At 36.7% G+C, this 24,040-nt stretch overlaps 1 protein-coding gene across 1 annotated transcript in view; it reads left to right on the top strand.

The window, feature by feature from the left end:
* Positions 1-24,040, top strand: part of DNAH7 (dynein axonemal heavy chain 7) — a 230,209-nt gene that overhangs the window by 146,036 nt on the left and 60,133 nt on the right. The window contains exons 45-47 of the mRNA XM_067023255.1: positions 886-1,071; positions 5,831-5,994; positions 15,553-15,707. Coding sequence (XP_066879356.1) covers positions 886-1,071; positions 5,831-5,994; positions 15,553-15,707 — 505 coding nt within the window. The remainder of the gene's footprint in view (positions 1-885; positions 1,072-5,830; positions 5,995-15,552; positions 15,708-24,040) is intronic.

Genomic DNA, 24,040 nt, shown 5'->3' with positions numbered 1-24,040 from the left:
TCTAAATGTCTCTGCTTTTATCAATTATTTACTTCCTCTGTTCATGTAAATTATTTCATTTTGAACTTTAAGATAACCTTTACTTAATCTTGTCATCTTCTAAGAATAATGATGCTAAGTCACTTACAATTAATCAAAATAATTCAGGTATTCTATTGGAATATTGCTATTGCCTAGGTTGAAATAGCTTTTCCCAAAGTTTGCCATATTCATAATTACCATTCCTCTTTTTTAAAATAACATTGCTTAATTATATATAATCAAACTTGGTTGACAGTCTTGTGCACAAAGTAGGCTGTCAGCTATTGATTGATGTCCTAATTTAAGGTTAATTGCAAGTGTCTGAGTAGGTTGACACAATTTAACAACTTGAAAATTGTGCTTTGTAAGCATAAATTATTAAAACTTTTAAACATTTAACCTTTAGAATTATCATTAAATCAACCACAAGTTAAATGAGGGGAAAACGTTCATAGAATATTTAAAATAAAATGCATTTAGATTATTAAAATGGAGGGGAAACATCTATATTTGCAAGAGGATGTCCTTTATTACCTAATTAACTTTCAGTGTCTCATACTGTAGCTCATTTCCTTTAATAGAGCTATTCTTTGCATTATATGATAAATATCTGTTATGAATTTCGCAAATTATATTAAAGCACACACTTTATTATGAAAAATATTCTAAAAGGTCATGGACTTGCCGGTCTTCATAGTTAGATATTGCACATTTTTCTTTTAGAGTGTTAAAAAAAATAAATTCCAGGCATAAGTTTGTAACGTAAAAATGTATCCCTGAGGGTAAAATCTTGCAGCAATTTAAATATTTTTTTTAACGTATTCTCCTTGTAGATGTTGATAAAAGTTTACTTTTATTTTTGAGGTTGACCTGTGTAGCAAAAAGCTAGAACGAGCTGAAAAGTTGATCGGAGGCCTTGGGGGTGAGAAAATTCGCTGGAGCCAAACAGCCCTGGAGCTGGGGCAGCTGTACATCAATCTGACAGGGGACATCCTCATTTCCTCAGGGGTCGTCGCTTACCTCGGAGCCTTTACATCTAACTATCGACAGGTAGGGAATACTCATCGACCTCTGAGGTCTCTTCCTGACCCTCCCATTACAATCAACATTAATCTTGGGGTTTTCTGTTTGCTTATTTCTTTGGATTTTTTGGTAAGTATGAGGGAGAAAAATGTTTTCAAGTGATTTCTAGTTGTGTATTTTAATTATTCAATAAATTCGCTTGGTAGCCCAAAAAATGCTATATCAAATACTCTTCTAATTGTTTTAGAAACAAAAAGATCTACTTTAGAACGTAATGTGAAATGGTAGGCTCTAATGATAAAATTTCAGTTCTTAAACAAGTATAAAGGTATCGGGATCTTTTGGGGGGCTGGGGGCTGTTTAGTCAACTACTCTCTATGAATCTCAATAATAAATCATTTCCAAATGACTTCAGAAACTGAAACTTTATGGGAGGAAAAGATGAACCTACCTAAAACCCGATTGATAAGTGGCTTCTTTCCTAAGAAAATAAATAACCAGGTTCCCTGCTTCGAATTCCTCCCACCCCTTTGACAGATTCGGCCTGAGTCTGCTCCGATCCAACTCCTAACCCTACTTCTTCTCCCAGCTTTTTTGTTCCACTGTTCAGTCCCTTTCTCAATGAGACCCAGCACATTCTTCAGCTCTCTCTAGGAGTACAACCCAGGACATGGCCCTGTCAAGGCAGGAGGAGAGCTTTAGAAAAATTAAAAGGAGAAGAAGGCAGTGAAAATAAAGAGAAGAGAGAAATTGGAAACATTTGGCAATAGCTTCTGGTGTCAACGGAGAGAAAGAGTACAGGAAAACCCACTTCTGTGTGTGGCTTTATCAAGTTTTACAAAGCATTCGCTTTGCCCCTGGTCTCGGTTGAGCTTCACTTGTATTCAGGGCTTTCGCCTAAGTAGGGTTGATTCTTGGTGGCCACTGTTTTGGTTTGCTTGTATGCTTTTAACCAAACTAGTTTAAAATCCTCACATTGATCATGCTTCTGTCTTTAGTCTTTTGGGTTCTGGTAGCCCTTGTCCTGGTGCGTGACTTTCATATTCTTCTTGGCTTTCTGTCTTCATTTGTGTCTGAATGACTGTCTGCAGTTATGGCATTGACATCTTGTAGTTCAGATAATTAACATTTAACATGACACTATTTACCTAGTCATAGACTTGTTTGCTCGACATTTTCAGAGACTGAGGCTTATAAAGATTAAGAAAACTGCTCAGAACCACACAGCTGGTTAATGACAGAGCAGAAATGAGACTTGTTGTCACCTGAATCCTAATTTAGCCCTCATTCTACTCTTCTATGTCAACTTGGAAGGATGGAAGTGTAGTACCTGCAGAGCCTCCTACACTCCTCTGTTGGTTCCCAGCATACCCCCGGGTGTCTGCACTGGCTCCTGTTGAGCATTCTAGTGCCATGCTGGAAGTCACCAGCCAGGGCCACTCCTCCCAACCCAGCCCTCTCTGACGACTGCTTCCAAAGCACTGCATTTTGCTTGACTTCCCAGTCACCTGCTTCCACCAGCATGGGGGCTCCCAGTTAGAGCACTACACAAATGCTTCAAAGAAGCATTGAGGCCTAAACTGAGACCTTGAAATTTATGGACAGAAGCAGGGCAACACTAAACTAGACACAAGCTCCAAGCAAAGCTCATAGCTCCTTCTGTGAGCTCATGTCCACTGTCCCCATCCCTGATTGAAGAGGACACCTTATCCCGCCCCATCTAAGAAGGCTTGAAGGCAATTTTATCCCTTCCTTGCTTTACTGTAGCAACCTAGGCTTTTACTTAACTAATCTCTAATGTCATTGTTCCTTCCTTTGAATTCATTCTCTGAATCCTGCTCTGTAATCCTCTCTTTTATCTATTTCTCCTTGGTCAGGGCAGCTGGCAGTTTACGCCCCAAGTTTCCCGTTCGATTCTAAGCACAAGGGTAGTAGTGGCAACTTCAGTGCTCTGCCCAGATCCCCACCTGGCTTCCTGTGCTTTCATGTCCAACAACCAGCACCTGTGGCTTTTTGGGCAGACTTCCCTTGGGTTCTTAGAACTCACTTTTGTGCAATGCTTGGAGAGCTAAAATTGGCTGGGAATTTACTGCCCTCTGAGGCTGGCCTTAATGAAAGACTGACGGAGGTGAGAGCCTGAAGGTCTGTCTCCCTTCCTCTGGTTGGAACAAATGCAAGGAATAACTTACACCCCTTGTAGGAGTAAGGTGTAACCACCTGTGCAGAACTTTGGCTGATCCCTCACCTTTGACTGGCTTCTTCCTGGTCGTTATACCCCTTCTCCTAGTATCCCTTCCTTAATAAATCATTTCAGATAAATCTTCATGTCAGAATATGCTACTGGGAAACCCAAGTAAGACAAAAAGGCTTTAAAACAATCTTGGTTTTTTTCCTAACATCAAAGTCTCTGGATACCAAGAGCCTGCAGTAAGTAGCTAGATCCCCTCCCTCTAAGCTTGAGTCTGAGTAGTTGTCAATTATTCAACAACCCCTTTGTAGAGTTTCTGGCACTCCTCATAATAAAATGTAGAAAATTTCCATTCTCCTAGCATAACTGGGCCCACAGTATTCGATTGTAATGCCCATGCCTATCTCTAAAACAAAATCCTACAAAGCTGTAAGGACATACAAGCCCTGGAGTTGAATTAATTTGAACTTTCTAAGAGACCTTTTCCTACCAATAATCAAAGTCAAAACTGCTTTGGTGGTAGTTACTTTCACCAAGATGGCACCCTTAATGGTCAGTTTTCCATTTCCACCAACTGTCTTACCACCTGATTACCAGCCAAGGTCCTTGGCTTGTACTTTGAGATGCTTGTTCAGAGGCCCTCATGTTCATTTCGCTTATTCTCTGCTGCTGCACCCTTACAGATGTATAATTGGCCGCTTAAATTTCTAAGCCAGAGTTCATCTGTGATAACATACTACACCTGTCAACTATAGATGGCATTCCACAGCAACTATGGCTTTCATTTTCCCTACTTCTTCCCCATATCACTGGCTTCGATGCCCATACCAGCATCAAGCTGTATCTGAGAAAACCTTCAGACCTCCCCACAAAAGCCTTCAGGCCAACGAAAAATCAAAACATGCCCATAGGAACTGTGTACTAGGAGCCAGAATCAAACTGGAAATGCTGCCTTCTCCTCCACCCTGCGTAGCCATGCCATCTGTCCTGGTGCCAACAACCAAACCAAGTGAAAACCCAGATGATAGCCATTAAGTACTCATGAGTGTGCTGTCTTAACTCAGTTCTGAATCATGGTTAACAACTCTGAATTCCCTTCTGTGGGCAGTTTGCTAAGCCCTCATGCCAACCATTTCCCTTTTCAGGCTCTAATAGTCCTGGGTTGCAATAGGCACATGTCCAACTTCCAGAGACCCCCGTATACCTAACACCCAAGGACGGCCCCTTCTTCCCGGTGCCTGTGGAACTATTCAAAAGACCCAGTCATCAGGAAGCCCTGGAAACCTAGCTAACTCCACCCCACTCTGCTTGACGTTTATAAACTGCCTCCTACAGTTCCACCTTGCTGTTACTCTGTGTCCAGGTGCAGCCTCCTGTGTATCAGCTTTCTCTCATTTGGAGCTGTAAGTAACAAAAGAGTTCTGCCTCTCATCTATAGGAGTGTCTTTGTGTTATGGCCCACCATCCAAGGAAGATTTAATCATACCTAAGATCATATAATTATGAGACAGAAGCCTGGCAGACAATGCCTTAATCAAAATAAAAATGTCATCCATAAATGGACAATTTGAAATCATGTGCCACTGATGAGATGCAATGAGAAGAACACAGTATCATTTCTGTGATATTCCTGCCAAAGGTGCATAACCTAAATTGACTCATGAGAAAACACCACACAGACCCAGCTGTGGGGCATTCTACAGAATAACCGGCTAATCGAGGTCATGAAAATCATCAGCTGTCCCCAGACTGTCGTAGCCTTTCATGTGCAAACCGAAGGGAATGTTGGTCCAACCTACTCAGCAGGAACCCGAGGGAGACGGTAGTACCCACCATGCCCTCTCAGCTAGCTCCACTTGGCACACACGGCATCCTCATTTGTCCATGGACTGGTATCAACACCACATATATCCACCTTCTCCTTGCCTCTTTCTAACCTATTTTCCCTCCAGTCATGTCTTTCACTGTTTATGAACCCTTTGATCTATAACCTCAATTTGGACCTTGATTTCTGATTTTCTGAGTGTGAACCTAAGCTTGAAGCACGCTGCTGGTTCCTGAGCAAACTCTGCCCCAGGTGGAGTGTTCAGAACTCCAGTATGTGCCCTGATCCTTATTGGTGCCTAATAGCCCTGCTCTGGTCCCTCCCCCAGGACAAGTGAGAGCCAGACACAAATGTTTTCTGTGTCCCCTATTGGTTCAAATTGGATTTACTTTTATACCACAATACTGTAGTAAGGTGTGCTGATATTTATAATTTAAAGAAAATGTGTAGAAAAGCATGGTGATCTCCATGTATTTTGTCAACAGAAGCTTTGGAATCACAATTGGCAATTATTTTTTCCAGATACAAAGTTCTGAGTTCACTAGTAAGTGATCTATCTAAATTTTATCTTAACACTATATATAATTTTCACTTGAATACATAGTAGAGCGTCTAAATTATGATTTTATTTTGAAAAATATGATGAACACAAATCATTTTTGAGGTAGAGTTTCAACGATGCTTTGTATTCAGAGTGTAGTTGAGGAGGTTACAAGGTATTCATTTGGTAACCTCCAACCTCATTTTTATATCTTTCTGTGTGTGTCTTAAAGAACCAAATCAAGGAGTGGACAGATTTGTGCAAAGGAAGAGATATCCCCTGCTCCGATGATTATTCCCTTATGAGTATTCTGGGAGAAGCAGTGACAATTCGAGCCTGGAATATTGCTGGATTACCTTCTGACTCATTTTCTATTGATAACGGGATCATCATAACGTAAGGAAAATATTTCTCATGAATGATCTCTATCAGTCAGTGGATTTATTTATCTTTGTGCCCTTTTAACACAGCTAGTAAACTTTTATAGTATTGAAAAATGTTTTACTTAACTAATTAGCTAAATTAAATATGGATAATCACTTCCATCTCCAATTCATGTCAGAGTGGTTGAGCATTGGAGACAGTAGTAAACAAACTAAAAACCCCAGATGACTTTTGCTTAATTTTTAATCAATTTTTAGCAAATGGAACAAAACCCTGCCATAAGTAAGTGAAGTCCAAATTTTTTATTCCCATGAAACACAGGGTTTTGTTATTATAGGTTAGTGAAACATGCAGGGATAGGTTTGGGTTGGTGATGTCTTATTCCCTGCTGGGTGTGCGACCACCTTAAATGATATGGATACATTTCTGGGTCCTGGGCTGATTGGGGCTTTTAAAAGAGTGGTGCTGTTCCTTTAATCTCCTGGTTAGTAGATACATCACATGGAGATTGGGCCGGGAGGGTACTGGAGGCTCATCCAGCCTTACCTTTCCTCAAGGTGTTGCCTCCTAGAAGCCAAGGATTCACTCTGCCCGAGTGTGAGGATGGTCATTGATTGTGTTATTTTCAAGGTCACATTACTATGGGCCTTCTATCACTGGGCCAATCTTTTTGGAGGTTTTAGCATGTTAGAAATAGCACAGGGAAACCATCAGTAGGAGACGTTCAGTTCTGTGTTACAAAACTATTTTGAGTAGTTGTTACTTTACTACTAAAAAAGTAATTGAAATGATGGTACTTAAAGTAAAAATGGTTGAGGCATGTAAATTTTTTCAAATAGAATTAACCACTATGTGTAAAAACCAGTTATTATTACATTTTTTGTTTGTAGTATTTATGAAAATTATTCTACGAATTAAAATTCTGGTGAACAAAGTTCTTTACTGCTCAGCAAATGATCCTGACATATGGATTTCTATAGCATTTATTTACTGAACTGTTCTAAAAGGATTTGAGGCGTGTGCAGTTTGAGTATAACATAAAAATAGGATAAAATCTGATAAGACCACCTAGGGATATTAAAGAGGTAGTTACTATTAGGTACTTGAGACAAGCTAATCCTTGCAGTTGGGTCCCGAATTAAGCTCACAGTTTTGCGATAACCAAGGTAAAAAAGAAAGGCTGTGTCAAACAGTTCTCATTTTTCAATCAAGCAAATCATACTCAGAAAAACAAATTTTCCCAGGAACTAAACTTACATTTAATTATTTTGTTGATTTGCAGAAGAGATTATCAAGCTTTTCTTTGGTGGACTAAAAGTAAGCACTGGGTACTCTTGCTCTGATAATCTAAATTAATCCAGAAGAAAAATGATAGAATCTAGATAAATGATAAATATGTACATTAGTTTGCAACTAAAACAGATGTTTAAGTGCCTTTTAAGAAGTATAGGATGGCAGCTAGTTCGTTTTTTAAATACTTAACAAGTAGGTGGCAAACAGTTTGCGTAGACATTTAATGTGAGAATACACGTTAGATGTTGACAATATGGGAGGTTTCGGAAAGTTTAGAAGTCTATCTTTTGGAAGCCTCATATATTGTTGGTGGGAATGTACATTGGTACAGCCACTATGGAGAACAGTATGGAGATTCCTCAAAAACTTAAGAAGAGAACTACCATATGATCCACCCATTCCACTTCTGGGTATTTATCTGAAGAAAATAAAAACACTAATTAGAAAAGATATGTGCATCCCTATGTTCATCACAGCATTATTTATACTCTCCAACAATATGGAAGTAACCCAAATGTCTCTCAACAGATGAAGGGATAAAGATGTGGTGTATATGTAAGACGAAATACTACTCAGCCATAAAAAAGATGAAATCTTGCCACTCGTAACAACATGGATGGACCTTGAGGGTATTATGCTAAGTGAAATAAGTCAGATGGAAAAAGGCAAATACTGTATGATTTTGCTCCAGTGTGAAATATTAAATAAATAGATAAATAATAAACAAAACAAACACGTAGATACAGAGAGCAGAGTAGTAGTTACAAGAGGGGAGGGGATGGGGTGTGTGGGGAGGGTGAAATGGGTAAAGGGGATCAAAGATCTGGTAATGAATGGAAACTAAACCTTCGGTGGTGGGCGTGCTGTAGAAGTCAAAATGTAATATTGCACAAATAATAATAATGATAATAAAATTTTATTTTAAAAGTTTCAATAGAAAAAGAAAGAAGTCCACCTTTTACTTTTGTCCAGCTGGACCAATTAACTTCAGCTAAAATAATAGTCCAATTTTTTTTGTTGTTGTTGTTGCTATTGTTTCCCTCTCAGAAAAAAAAGCTTTGATCTTCCCAAACAATTGTGAAATACTTGGTCATGTCCCACATAGTCGTAGTTATGCCTTTATTGTTTTCATTTGCAAGTTATATACTTTTGTTCTACCTAGGAGGACATCTATAACCTATTCCTATAACTCCATTTATTCAGCGGAGGCTGATATGCTTCTTATTTTCTAGCAAATAAGTGTACCCTTTCTTTTGGGTCCAGTCATATTTCAATAATACTGGAACTGTTGATGAATATTTCTGCTTTTAAGATTCCATATCGGGCTTCCCTGGTGGCACAGTGGTTGAGAATCCACCTGCCGATGCAGGGGACACGGGTTCGTGCCCCGGTCCGGGAAGATCCCACATGCCACGGAGCGGCTGGGCCCGTGAGCCATGGCCGCTGAGCCTGCGCGTCCGGAGCCTGTGCTCCGCGCAACGGGAGAGGCCACAACAGTGAGAGGCCCGCGTACCGCACACACACAAAAAAGATTCCATATCTTTCAGTGATCTTTTTCAAGACGAACTTCCATTTCAGGAGAGGTTGAAGTAGAAAATGGTTTTAATGAGCCATAACCCCTAAGTGTTTGATATTTGTTTGTAAAAGCGTTAGCAAGAAGTTATGGTAGCAACCTTACTAAGTAGGAAATATTAACATTTTTCATTCTTGGCTTTTTTTTCAATGATTTTGGTAATCTTATACTGAGAAGTTTCAGTAAATAGGTTAAGGTGATCATTTTGAAGTATCAGATAAGTATCTTACTTATTTGCTAGTGTGTTCTTCCTTCCCCAGAGATACTTACTTGATAATGATAATACCTAATATGGAGCACTTACTAAGGACCCGAGCCTGTGCTAAATGCTTTTCACATACTATCTCAGCTAAGGGAAGAGTCAGTAATTTAGGGAACTGGAAGAATATGTAAAATTTGGGCAAGTTAGAACATAATTAACTTTTGTAGCTACTGACACTTGAAGTTTCCTTAGCTAATCAGAATTTCAAGGGCTAGTGATAACATTAAATGTAATTGGATTCTATCTAAACATTTCACAGGGAAAGTATTGGGATTGTTTAACAACTTGGTAAGTAGATCAGACCTATATCTAATATAACTCTGCTTTTAAAAAATGTTTTAAGTTTTCATTTTTATAGGAGTCAGATAAATCAGCAACAGTAATAACTGAGAGGAACACCCACCTTTCTTTGTCTGTTTTTATCTAATTGTGTGTGTGTGTGTGTGTGTGTGTGTGTGTGTGTGTGTAAAGAGGAAAATACCAGAACTCTTTGAAATGCTCCACTGCTATGTATCTAAATTCCATCCTTCCATGCAGACTACAGTGAACATGGAATTCAGTTTCCATTTGAGAAACTATGGGAGCTCTAATCTTCAAAAGCAAACATTGTAGACTGAAGCCACAGCACTGTCCTGTTTTTGAAACAAAAAGATGTTATCTTGAGGGTGTTGTTTGAAGAAAATTAATTTGATGCGGTTGTTAACTGGGTATTGAACAGTATCTCTCTTCCAACGTTTTTCTGCTTTTTCAAAATTGTTTTGTCTAGTTTTTACTTCTCAATATAAATTCTAGAATATCTACAGAAGATTCTGCTCAGATTTCGATAGGGACTGCAGAATCTATAGATCAAAATTTGGGAAGAATTGACAGTTTAGTCAGTCTTCTAATCCATGAACACAGTATATCTCTCCATTTATTTAGATCTTCTTTGATCTTTGTTGGAAGATCTTATCTATGAATTCAATTTTAAGATACTTATAGGACATTCAAGTTATCTATTTATTCTCAAGTGAGTTTTGGTAGTTTCTGTCTTTCAAGAAATTGGTCCATTTCAACTAAGTTGCCAAATTTATGCACATAGCGTTGTTTGTAGCATTCCCTTAACATCCTATTAATGTCTGCAGGGTCTGTGATAATTTTCTCTGTCATTCCTTATATTGGTAATTTGTACCTTCTTTGTTTAACTAGAGTTTGATAAATTTTGTAGATCCTATCTAAGAACAAGCCTTTTATTGCTTTTCTCCATTTTTATTTTTTTGGTTTTTGTTTTGTTTTGTTGGTTGGTTTTCAATTTCTTTGATTTCTCATTTAATATTTACTGTTTCTTTTCTTTTGCTTGCTTTTGACCTAAATTACTCTTCTTTTTCTGATATCATAAGAGGGAAGCTTAAGTTACTGATTTGAGATTTTTTTTCTTTTCCAATCTATGCATTTAATGCTATATATTTCCCATTAAGTACTGCTTTAGCCGCATAGCACAAATTTTGATGTGATGTATTTTTACTTTTATTTCCTTTAAAATATTTTCTGATTTCTCTTAAGACTTTTTCTTTTTTGAACCATAGGTTATTTAAAAAATGTATTGTTTAATTTCCAAATACTTGAGAATTTTTAAGCTTTCTTTTTGTTGTGTTTTAATTTTTAACTTAATTCCATTACGTTCAGAGAGCATATATTATCTGATTCCAGGTGCTTTAAATTTATTACAATTTGTTTTACGGCATAAATATGGTCTATGTGAATGTTCCCTGTGCAATTGAAATATTATGGAATGGAGACTTCTTTAAACGTCAGGTTGAGTTGTTTGAGAGTGTTGTTCATATCTTCCATATCCTTGCTAATATTCCATCTACTTGTTTCTTCATTTCTATCAGTTTTAGCTTCCTGTATTTTGGAGCTCACTTGTTGGATGCATATGCATTTAAGATCGTCATGTATTATTGATGAACTGACCCTTTTATCATTATGTATTATCCCTCTTTATCCCTGAGAATTTTTCTTGTTCTGCAGTCTCCTTTTTTCTGATATTACTATAGCCAGTCCAGCTTTCTTTTGATTAGTGTTTGCATGTTATCTTTTACCATCATTTTACTTTTAATAAAAATATGTTGTTATATTTGAAGTGGGTACCTTGTGGATAGCATACAGTTTCATCTTGTATTTTTCCAGTCTGACAATCTCTCTCCTTCAGTTAGTAAATTTAGACAACTTTATACTTGATATGGTTGATATCATTGAAATTAGATCTGACATTTTATTATTTTTCTGTTTTTACATTTGGTTTTTGTTGCCCTGTTCCTCATTTCTTATTCTTTTAGATTATTTGAATAATCCACCATTTTTAGTATCACACTTTATCTATTTTTTACTATAATACTTTGCATTATTTTTTAGTACAATTTTTCACAATCTACCTAGAGATAGTTTACCACTTCAGTTAAAATGTAGAAGACTTGTAACCATGCAAGTCCCCTATACCCTCCCCTGATTATGTTATCATAGTCATATATATTATGTCTGCATACATCGAAACTCTGCCCCCCAGACACACAATGTTAATATTTTGTCTTAGTATTTATGTATACTTTAAAGAACTTAAGAGGCGGGAAATAGCCCATTATATTTACCATTTTTTGATCTTCTTTTATTTCTAAAGTTCACTGTGGCATCATTTCCCTTAAGGGTGAAGAAGTTTAGCATCTGTTTAGAGCAGATTTGCTGGCAAATAATTTTTTAGTTTCCTTCATTTGAGAATATTTTTTATTTTGCCTTTATTCTTGAAGGATATGTTTGGTGGACGTAGAATTCTGGGTTGACATTTCTTTTCTTTCAACACTTTAAATATGTTCTACTCTGTTCTGGCTCCATGATTTCTGATGTAAAATCTGCAGTCTTTTGAATAATTTTCATCCAAATGTAATATATCATTTTTCTCTGCTGCTTTTTTAAAAATATTTTTTAAAAATATTTTTTCTTTGGTGTTCGGCAGTTTGATTATAATGAGGCTGGGTGTGGGTGGGGTTTTCTTGTTTTTTTGGTTTTTCCTTTTTAAGGATTGCGTTTTGTGAAGCTGTAAATTTATGTGTTTCACTGAATTTGGGAAAGTTTCAACCATTTTTTCAAATATGTTTTCTACACCAATCTCTTTCTCCTTCTTTCTGGGCCCCAGTGACAAGAATGTTAAACCTTTTAATATTTTCTCACAGGTCTTTGAGACGCTGTTCTTCTTTTTTCCAATCTTTTTTTCTCTTCATTATTCAAATTGGATTATTTTTTTCACGGGTCATCAAGTTCACTGATTGTTTCCCCTGTTGTCTCCTTTCTGTTGTTGAGTCCTTACAGTGAAGTTTTTATTTTAGGTGTCATATTTTTCAGTTCTAAAATTTTCATTTGGTTCTTGTTAAACTTTCTATTTCTCTGTTGATAACACCTCTCTTTCCATTTATTTCAAAAAATATTCACTGTTACCAAATGAAGAGTTGTTATAATAACTGCTTTAAAGGTATTTTTCTAGTAAATCTAACATCTTACTTTTTCTTTAAGAATTAGTCACATTCTGGTTCTTTGTATATCAAGTAATTTTGGACTAAATCCTGTTATAGCAGCCTGAGCAGATTATGACACCCCTTAGACTCTATGCACAACAGAGACCCCTTTTCCCAGCTCTTCTATCCGGAGAGATGGATTTTCACTCAGTGTTTTAGGTGACTGAATTACCACTGTTCTGCCATGGTAATATAGTTCTGTGTCTGGGTTGACCTGGGGGTAGGGACAGAAGAGAGAACAGAGAGATTACCGCCACCCCCACTCTGTGGCTCACACATGATCATTTTCTCCATCTTCTACTTTGAGTTTTTGCTACCTGTGCCTGCTGCACAGTTCCCCCCATTAGACCTGTTCTCAGACCAAAGCCAGAAGATAAGGAGAAAACACACACATGCACACACACAAGAAAGTCACCACCCCCTTATTGGTCATTACTCAAGTTTTAGCTTTTTTCCCATTCACTTCTTATTACTTACTTTTTAGAATCTGCAAGTAGTTGGTTTTTGTATTTTATTCTAAAATTTTCATTGTAATCAGTGACAAAGGTAAGCTATAGTGGATTTTACCCACTTTGGTCAACACCAGAAGTCCTTTCCTCTAATTTTGAGATGGTGTTCTTTGGACCAGTCTTCTCCATGCGGGGATAATCTCTTATAAAATATCCATTTTTAGAATGAGTTAACTTGTATGGTGTTTGTCAGATGTTCTTTTTGCTGTTCCTACTTCAGTGTATCGTCATATGCAAGCTTTATTTGATCTAGGAAAAGAGGAAAAAGAAGAATCAGCATGGACCCGTCCCTCAATGAATATACAATTTAGTTGGATGATGCAGCTAATAAATTATAGAATTACCGTAATAGAATATTATCATTATATGAAAGTACCATAAATGTAATATGGATGAATGGCTAAAGAAGTTCAGTGAGAAAAGAGATCAAGACAGGCTTTGTGGATTGCATAGCATTTGAGTTGACCTTGAAATGTGAGTAGTACTTGAACATGAAAGGATGGGGAAGAAGTGCATTTTGGACAAAGAAACAGCATGAACAGGGGTATTGTGGCTAAAAAAAAATGTGAAAGCAACAGAAAGAAGAGTGAGTCATTTCAGTTTCTTTAGAGAAGCGTAAATGCTGTCTAAAGCTCACATAATCCTCCAACCTTAAAAATATTTCCAAAATGTAACAGAATGAAACTTTTACATATACGTTTTGCTTCTAATTTCCCTTTTACTCCCTTTAGTTTCTTATGGGTATGGTTCCCTTTTTATTGTTTGCATCTACTCTTTTGGTCTCATTTCTTCCTAAATATAATTAATATTATAAAATGAATTCTGTCCCCCCACCCCCTACAAAATTATATGTTGAAGATATAACCCACTGTGTGATTATATCTGGAGACAGGGCCTCAAGGAGGTAATTAAGGTTAAATGAGGTCATAAGGGTTGAGCCCTCATCCAGTAGGACTGGTGTCCTTGTAAGAGATACTAGGGATGTGCGTACAGAGCAAAGACCACTTGAGGGCACAAGAGGGCTGTGTTGTCTGCAAGCCAAGGAGGGAGACCTCTGCCAGCACCTTGATATTGAACTTCCAGCCTCCAGAATTGTTAGAAGACAAATTTCTGCTGTTTGACAGTCTGTGGTGGTCTGTTATGGCAGCCCAAGCTCACTAATACATTATATGATGCTTATATTGGAGGACTGTGGTTCCTTTCATTTGGGACAAATGATCTGATGAAATACTAAATTTGTGTTGTAATGAGATGGAATCAAATAGATTCTCCTGATTCATCCCCAGCCTTTTTTTTTTTTTTTTTTTTTTTTTTTATTTTTGCCCCAGTCACCTTTTATTTTCTCCTCCTGTTCTTCTGATGTTCGGCATGAATTTGCTGTGCTCACTTTTGGAAGAGTATGACAGTATGTTTAGGAAACTGGCCAAAATGATGACTTGTGTTTACTGAAACTTCTGAGAGGAAGAAAAAGAACAGTGATCTTAATGCTGATTACATTTCACAGCAGATAGAAAGCTCTGTGGTTGGATACCATGTTGTGATGGCAGATACTCGTTAACTCTTTGTGACCCAGCAACACCCTGGGCAGTAAACTGGGTGCCTTGTGCTGGTTCACTGCTCTTGTTCTTATCCTAAAAGGGAGATGTGAGTGAGAATAAAGCAATAAGTATGAGCTCTCTCATAGTGCAAAAACCCTGACTTTCATAGAATATATTTCTGTTCATAAGAAGCTCGCAATCTCTAGGCAAGTATGTAGTGAACTACATATGTGACATTAAATATACAGCTGTTTGAAACAATTACTGGGTCAACAGTTGTGTTAACACTTAAGGATCGATGGCTATTATGAAAATTAGATGATATTAAATTTTGCTTCTCACCGTTTTTTTAGACCACTGTATATTTAATGGTGTAGATTTCAAATAGAGATGTGATGTCTCCATCCTTTCTCTTTCCCTCTTGTGCAAATGATAGCAGATAAAAGTTGAGGAAATGAAGTGGCTTGCCCAAGGTCACAGAAGTAATTAACGGCAGGGCCTAGTGAAGAATTGGAGTTTCCTGATTTCTAGTACTCTTGATGGTTATCATTGTGACTTAATTAGCAAGAGCAGCAAACATTTTCAAAAATATAATTTAACATTTAGAGAAATGTAATTTTCCAAAAGGAGTAAAAGAACTTGTGTTAAGTTTGCCAGATGGCTTTTGTAGTTGCCGTTCTAGTAGCCTTCTCAATTTAAATGTCTCTGCTTCAAGAACACAGTTTCTCAAAACAAGCTAAAAAGTAAAATAATACTATAAAGTTTAAACTGTAAGAAAGTGATGCATGCCTCTTAAATAGCATAGAGACAGATCATGGCTTGACCAGCATTGTCTTTCTTTCCCTTTCAGGAATGCAAGAAGGTGGCCTCTGATGATAGATCCTCAAGGTCAGGCTAATAAATGGATCAAGAACATGGAAAAAACCAATAGTCTTCACCTAATTAAATTAAGTGACCCTGACTATGCCAGGACTCTGGAAAATTGCATCCAGTTTGGCACCCCTGGTATGTACTTGAATAACAAACATACATTACAGAATCGCCTGGAGAGGGTACCATTAACCCAAAATGATGTAGGGCTTTTTTTTTTTTTTATCCTTTTGAAGATATTTGTGTCAGACTCATCTTAAATGATTACTTTGTTAATATCTTTCATTATTTATTGGTAATGAATCAAGTGAGAACTTTAGAGATTATAGTTCTAACAGGTTAGGATGCTTTATTTGTCTCAAGATTCATTTGGGATACGTCTTCTAATTTAGCTGTCTTAATTTTTGTCTGTTGTTTGCCATTATTTAGTTCTCATTATAGCTCCACTTCTGCAATTAAAAGGGCCACTTGATATGCCAAAAGTATTTTAACACAATATTAGTCCAACTATCTCTTTGTTCTTCTCTCGACTTATCCTACAAAAGTGGCAGAGAAGTGAGTGCGCATTTTACGTGGCTGACTATTATCTGCCATTTACAATGGAGAGATTAAAAACATGATGAGGATCTTTCAGTGAAGCTCTATGCACAGGTCACATTTGTCAAAACATAACCCAAAATGCTTATGATTTGAGTATGTTGGGCTTATTAGTCACATTTTAAATTCATGTTACCTATCAAATTTTGACTATTTACTTAACCAAATAAATTGCCAGCATTATGAAAGGACAGCATACTTAGCCCCAGGACATGTTTGGCAAATCCCAGTTGCTAATTGAACGAGTGTTACATGGAAGAATCAAAAGAGATATACCAAAGAGACTTACAGACAGTTTATTTTTGCATATTAATAATGAGTTAGCCTTTAAAATATTAATTACAATTTTAGGCTTGGTTTGGGTGAGCATGAAATGAAAAAAACTGTGTCTGCCTACAAAATGTTGTGTTTATATATATGGACACAGAAATAGTATTTCATTCATCCAACTGGTGTCCTTGGAGTACAGTATAATGATATGGAGTTACCAAAAAAGGGGCAACCTGCTCTCTACTATCAAATATCTTGCTTGTTAAATGGGCAGGATCAGACAATATATGTAACTGTTATAAAAATGAAAAGTGGACATACTTCACTAACCCTTGTTAGGACCACTGTGTACTTCTGGAATCAGAGTACCTGCCTCTGTTACTTAGTACTTGGTTGCAGTGACCTTTCTGAGACTCAGTTTCCCCATCTATACTTTGAGCGTATAGTGTGAGGAAGAAATGAGTTACTGTAGTTTGGGTACTTACGACAGTGTCTGATAAGCTCAATTTATATTTTAGGTTTGGGGATTTACTATGTGGTTTGTGTATATTATCTCTTTTTTATTATCTCTTAATTATATTAGAATCATACGTAATTCTTTTGTATAATAAGAAAGACACAGATGGTGAGCTATGAATATTTAGAGCAATCCGGGAAGATTTCTTTTTTTATTTTTATTGACATATAGTTGATTTACAATGTTGTGTTAGTGTCAGGTGTACAGCAAAGTGAATCAGTTATACATATATATACATCCATTCTTTTTCTGATTCTCTTCCCATATAGGTTATTACAGAATATTGAGTAGAGTTCCCTGTGCTATACAGTTAGTTATCTATTTTATATATAATAGTGTGTATATATTAATCCCAATCTCCGAATTTATCACTTCCCCTCACATTTCCCCTTTGGTAACCATAAGGTTGTTTTGTATGTCTGTGAGTCTGTTTCTGTTTTGTAAAAAAGTTCATTTTTATCATATTTTGTTAGATTACATGTATAAGTGATATCATATGGTATTTGTCTTTCTCTGACTTACTTCACTTAGTATGATAATCTCTAGGTATCCATATTGCTGCAAATGGCATTATTTCATTCTTTTTTATGGCTGAGTAATATTCTATTTTATATATGTACCACATCATCTTTATCTCCTCCTCTGTTGATAGACATTTAGGTCGCTTCCATGTCTTGGTTATTATAAATAGTGCTGCAATGAACATTGGGGTGCATATACCTTTTCGAAACATGGTTTTTCCAGATATATGCCCAGGAGTGGGATTGCTGTTGGTATGGTAGTTCTATATTTAGTTTTTTAAGGAACCCCATACCGTTCTACATAAGGGAAAATTTCTTGAAGGGATTGGCACCTTAAATATTTAAATTAAAATTACTTAACTTAAATATTCAAAGAATTTCCTTGACACAGTAAAAACAAGTAATAATCGAGCATCTGCCACGTGCTTGACATTTTGAAGATCTGTGTGATCACAGTCACATATATTGATGTTAGTATTGCATCATTTTAGAGAGGAAAGGGCCATATAATCTGTCCAGTGTTTTTCAAACTATGGGTCACAACTGTGGGAGAGTGAACCCACATAATAGGTCATGACCAGCGTTTTTAAATGAAACGCAATGGAATAGAACATATAAAGCTGCATAGCATGGAGTAAAGGTAAGCATTATTTCATGAAATTTTAGAAGTTTTATGCATATGTGTGTACTTGATAAAGATTTAAAATGTATTTCTCACTTGGAGTTGTGGCCATAAAAATCTGAAATTCAATAGTAATTCTAATAACCACTACATTTTATTAACAAGGTAAGGTGACAGAGAATGTTAGTTACGTGGCTTCACTAAGACTGTATCTCTAGTTAAGGGGAGTCTTAAAACCAGTCCCCAAGTCGTCTGCCTTTGTTCATTGTTTACTGTGTCACTCACAGTTGCTTTAACCTGCTTTTTGGAATGAAATAACTTTAAAAATGGATAATGATAATTCACAATGCCTTCTAACATTAATCATCAGAGAGAAGTGAAAAGTTGTAAATCTATGATAGAAAGAGAAACAGATGGCAGATTTTGTAACTATTTTTATATTTAACCTTCAAGTGAAAGAATCAGCTACTGTTACAGTTTTAAAACATAAGCAGTTAAAGACTCTTCCATTTAAGAAGTTCTCTTTAGATTTTGACCTATTCCAGGACAGTGGCTTCTGATCTCTCAGCCCTCGCAGGCAGCCTGGGTGGAGAAGGCAGAGGTTTTGGCTTCACCCACCTGCCTCTGCTTCAACCAGAGCATAACTCCCTTTTTTGTTGTTTATATTGGGTTTTAAGATAAAATCCTCTGTGAAAAAAAGTATCCTGCTGCTTAAAAAAAATGTTTGAAAGCCAATGTTCTAGAAAACAGAGGTACATCTGTATTAGCTACACCAATGGATAAGGTGTGCATAGGATGTTATTCATGTTAATATTGCTGATACGGCAATTTGTTCACACCTCAAAAAAACCTGGAAGAATAAAAGATTATTTTTTAATTTTTAAAAAGAAATCAACTTGTGTAGAGGAGCTTTTAATGGCTTTCCATTAACTCCATGAAAAAAAGTCTTTGCATTTAGAGCAAAACCCAGCATTATCTGAGCCTTCCTTATTTTTATCTTATCTCCTAGCACTTTCTTTTCTTCCCCCCTTGCATAGAATGTATCAGGGAGGCAAAATGACTTCTGGCTCAATGTTTCTTTCATTTGCTCATTTCTTTGTTCATTATTCATTCACGTAACAAATATTTATTTTGCAACTAGCATGTGCCACTGAAAACACAGCATGCACAGACAGACTTGATCTCTGCTGTCTTGGAGCTTATTGGTTTAACGAGAGAGACAGAGATTACACGTGAGGTGGGGATTAGATGGGAGCACAGGGAACATGGGAGCAGGCAGTACATATAACAACATGGGGTTGTTTCTCATCTCTTAGCTTTCGTCTGTGCTCTTCCATCCATTTGGTGAATTACTTTAAATTTCACCCTTTAAGATGAGGCTCAAACACCTTTTTCTGTGACATCTCTCTTAACCTCTCCAATGAAGTGCCAACACTGAAGCTTTTACAGATTTCTATGGTTGCCCTATTATTGTGTACATAAATGTTTCTCAACTCCATCTCTTTGAGCGTACCCAGTAATTGATTAATCTACTTTGAATACAATATGCTGCACAGCTGAACATACTATACAGATTTTTTCCTATTAATTTGAAGTCTAACATAGGATAATGTAGATAATTCATAAGTTAAAAACTGGTATCAGTTAATGTCCTAAATGCAAAAGAAATATGAAAAGAATACTTGGTTCTCTTTGTTGCTAAGAACAACTGGTTTGAGCAAGATGATCTTCCTTACTCGAAGCCATTAGCAGCCATGTGTTTGGATTCCCAGTCTTGGCTTTCCACAAGCCAAGGTTTGCAAATACTGTGATGGGCTGGCTTTTGGGAATGAGGAAGGAGGTTTTTACATAAACCAGCATATTGTTAATTTCGATGATAGAAATATGAAGAGAAGCCTGTTCATAAATTTTCTCCTGTATTTTAACATGAAACATACTTTGATTTAATTAAAAGTGAAAGAAATCAAAAGTTAGGGTCAATAAACTAAGGAGAGAATTCTGGGTAATTCATATATAGATTTTGGGTTTTTTCATTTTTGTTTTTTTCTGTTTTCAAGCTTAGAATACTTTTGCTTTTCCAGTGAGGCTTATAATACAGTAAATATTCAATGCTGAGAACATGTTTCTTTGAAATCTGGACGCTATAGAAATCTTTCCTAACAGGCTTAAGACTTTATTCTACTGGTGAGGAAATAAATTTTCACTTTTGGGGTAAAGAATCAAGTCTGTAATACTTAAGTTTTATAGTGTATATTTTAGCTTTGAAAAAAGACATTTATACATATTAATGTAGACATTTTAAATTCCTTGTGAAACTAAAACAATTTAGGGAGAATAAAGGATGAAATTGTATAATATTTTTTAGTAAAGAATAATTTAAATATTAGATTTTATGCATAAATTGTTAATAAAAGTAGAGGCAATTAGGCAAAACTTATATGTTATAATATTTCATAAACAGAATTTCAGTCCATAACACTCTAGCAAATTAATAGATTTTAAAAGTCTGATCATGTAAAAATAAAAATGAGAAATTGATATCTATTATCACTTTTTTTTTTTTTTTTTTTTGTGGTACGCAGGCCTCTCACTGTTGTGGCCTCTCCCATTGCGGAGCACAGGCTCCGGACGCGCAGGCTCAGCAGCCATGGCTCACAGGCCCAGCCGCTCCGCGGCATGTGGGATCTTCCCGGACCGGGGCATGAACCCGTGTCCCCTGCATCGGCAGGTGGATTCTCAACCACTGCTCCACCAGGGAAGCCCCACTATTATTGTTTAACATTATTAGGAAAGTTCTTTTCAATGAGGGTGCTGTAATATTTGGAAAGAGGAAACAATATTATCATATTTGTAGATAATATATTTCATCTAGAAAACCAAAAAGAATTAACTGAAAAGCTATCTGAAACAAAAACTTAGAATGACTTTAACAATGCATAGTGAAAAAATAAGAGAAAATTTCACACACACAAAAAAGAGGACTTGAGTAAGACATCATTTTTTCACTGATAGGAAAACTAAATGTTGTAAAGACATCAACACTTTCAGAAATAAACGTTTTAGAAATAATACTAGTTATTATTTCTAATGTTAGCCTAGAAGAAAGTAAAGAGGCAATAAAAATTCAGAAGAAGAGTAAATTTGGAATTAACTGTTCTGGAATAAACTCTAATATTGATACATGTAAGCCTTTAATGTATTAGAAGGTAAGCGTTATAAAGCAATGGAAAATGATAGGTCATTCAGCAAATGGTGCTGCAAAAACTGGTTTTGTGGAAAAACATATCAAGTCATAGTCTCATCTTACACCAAAATGTGCTCCAGATGAATTAAAGAGTTAAATATGAAAGAAAAAAGGAGAAGACATAAATGCTAAAAGAAAATGTAGGGGAATAAGTTGTCTTTGATGGGAAAGAACTTTCTAAGAAAATACACAATGGAAAAAGATACAAAAGGAAAAGAATAATAGATTAGACTCTACAAATTTATAATTTAATCCAAGAAACATTATATAAAAGAAACTTGAGAGAATATCAACAATATTAAAAAATACAAATAAAGTTTAAAAAACTAGCACATTGTGACAGTTGGTGCCCAGTGTTCCCTAATAACCGTTCTCACCTCCTTACTATTAGCACCCCCTGTGTTTACCTGGGGACATTGCATTCAGAGTAAAGGAATAAATTTCCTAACTTCTGTCGTCATGTGACTGTGGTCTGGCCATCAAGATGTAAGTGGAAGTGCCATTTGTGATCCCCAGAAAGTATCCTTAAAAGATAATTCTTCCTTTTCTGTTTCTTCTTTTTTTTTCTTTTCTGATGGCAGCAATGTGCATGTTCTCTGAAAGGCTATTTTGGCCAAAGAGATAAAGCTGTTTGCCATAAATGGTGAAGCAGCACGATGGCAGGAACTTGGATCTCTGACAGTTTAGACACACTGTCCTTCCAGTCTTGGACAGATTACCTCAGGCTCCTCTTTACATGAAATATAAATTCTTTCTTGTTGGGGCTTCCCTGGTGGCGCGGTGGTTGGGAGTCCGCCTGCCGATGCAGGAGACACGGGTTCGTGCCCCGGTCCGGGAAGATCCCACATGCCGCGGAGCGGCTGAGCCCGTGAGCCATGGCCACTGAGTCTGCGCATCCGGAGCCTGTGCTCCGCAATGGGAGACGCCACAACAGTGAGAGGCCCATGTACCGCCAAAAAAAAAAAAAAAGAAATTCCTTCTTGTTTGTGTCACTATTATTTGGGGTTTTTTAATCACTTGCCGCTGAACCTAATGGTGAAAACATGCCCCACAATAGGAAAATGGGCAAATATTTTAGCATACAGTTTCTAGAAGAAAAAGTGTAATTCGCCAAAGAGCACCTAAAGCATCAAGCCCAAAATACAAATTTTAACAATATATTTTACCTATCAAATTGTAAAAGTCATGAATATAGTATTTAATGCTGGCAGTATCACACAGTGGTTAAGAGAGCTGTGTAAGGAACCAGATTGCTTAGTTCGAGTTCCTGCTTTGTCATTCACGAGGTGATTTAACTGAAAATTTTACTACAGTTGCCTTGCTTCAGTCTCCTCATCTGTAAAACTGGGGTAATAATATTTGATAGTTTTTTTAAATTTATTTATTTATTTATTTATTTTTGGCTGTGTTGGGTCTTCGTTGCTACGTGCGGGCTTTCACTAGTTGCGGAGAGCGGGGGCTACTCTTCATTGCTGTGCACAGGCTTCTCACTGCAGTGGCTTCTCTTGTTGCAGAACATGGGCTCTAGGTGCACGGGCTTCAGTAGTTGTGGCACGCGGGCTCAGTAGCTGTGGCATGCGGGCTCTAGAGCGCAGACTCAGTAGTTGTGGCGCACGGGCTTAGTTGCTTCGCGGCATGTGGGATCTTCTCGGACCAGGGCTCAAACCCGTGATCCCTGCATTGGCAGGTGGATTCTTAACCACTGCGCCACCAGGGAAGTCCCCTGAAGCTTTTTAAAGTTGTGAGGATAATAACAAAATAAAATGCCAACATGATGCCTAGTGTTCGTAAGTACAGTGATATTATATACAAGCAGGTTTAAAAACAGCAGAGTGAGTGCTTATTGCAACTCTGAAACCTCTACAGCCTTTCAGGAAAGTAATTTGGCGATATAAAAAACCTTTACAATGTTTGTAACTGTTGACCATTAATTGCACTTCTAGGACTCCAGCCTGGTTAAGTGATCAGAGATGAACACAGGGGTTTATTCAAAAAGATGTTCACTGCAGTATTAACAGTTGGAAAAGTGGGAACAATCTAAATAATAGATTAATGTATTTAATATATATGATGCACTCATATTATTTACCCATGAAAAATAATCATTTTATTCAAGCAGAAAATTATAATGAATTTAAAAATCATCTGACATACCTGTTTTTGTTAAAGTCTCAGCAGTGAAGGAAATTGACAAGACAATTTTAGGACTTTATTTAGCTAGGAGTAACCTGTGGGAAGAAGTGCAGCACCAGAGATCCAAATACCTGTCATTCCAATGCCCTGAGCTGCTGCTTTCTCATCCAGAGTGCACACCCCGTCCCTTGAAGGACTCCTACAGAATGCCATGATTCGAGTTTGGCTATGGTATCACACCAAACACCCAAACGTAAGACTTCAATTTGGCAAATGTATCAAGTACCTTAGCAATGTCACTGATCTTTGATCTGGGATTCCCTTTCTAGAATGCTGTCATAAGAAAATACTGTGTAACACAAAGTTTTTGTAGACGGTGCTACCTATAATCTTGAGAACAGAAAACACTCCAAATATCTAATAATGGAGTATTGGTTAAAAATGAGAGAACATTAATATTATAGACTATTATGCAGTAATTAAAAGCATGTTTATTGTTTTTTTTTAGTAACATGGGAAAATATGCTATAATGTCAAGCAAAATAATTAGGATATGAAATTAGA

The sequence above is a fragment of the Kogia breviceps genome, chromosome 2 (genome assembly GCF_026419965.1).
Source record: "Kogia breviceps isolate mKogBre1 chromosome 2, mKogBre1 haplotype 1, whole genome shotgun sequence".
Taxonomy (NCBI): domain Eukaryota; kingdom Metazoa; phylum Chordata; class Mammalia; order Artiodactyla; family Physeteridae; genus Kogia; species Kogia breviceps.
The sequence above is the reverse complement of the archived record's forward strand: the minus strand, read 5'-3'. Positions and strand labels throughout refer to the sequence as shown.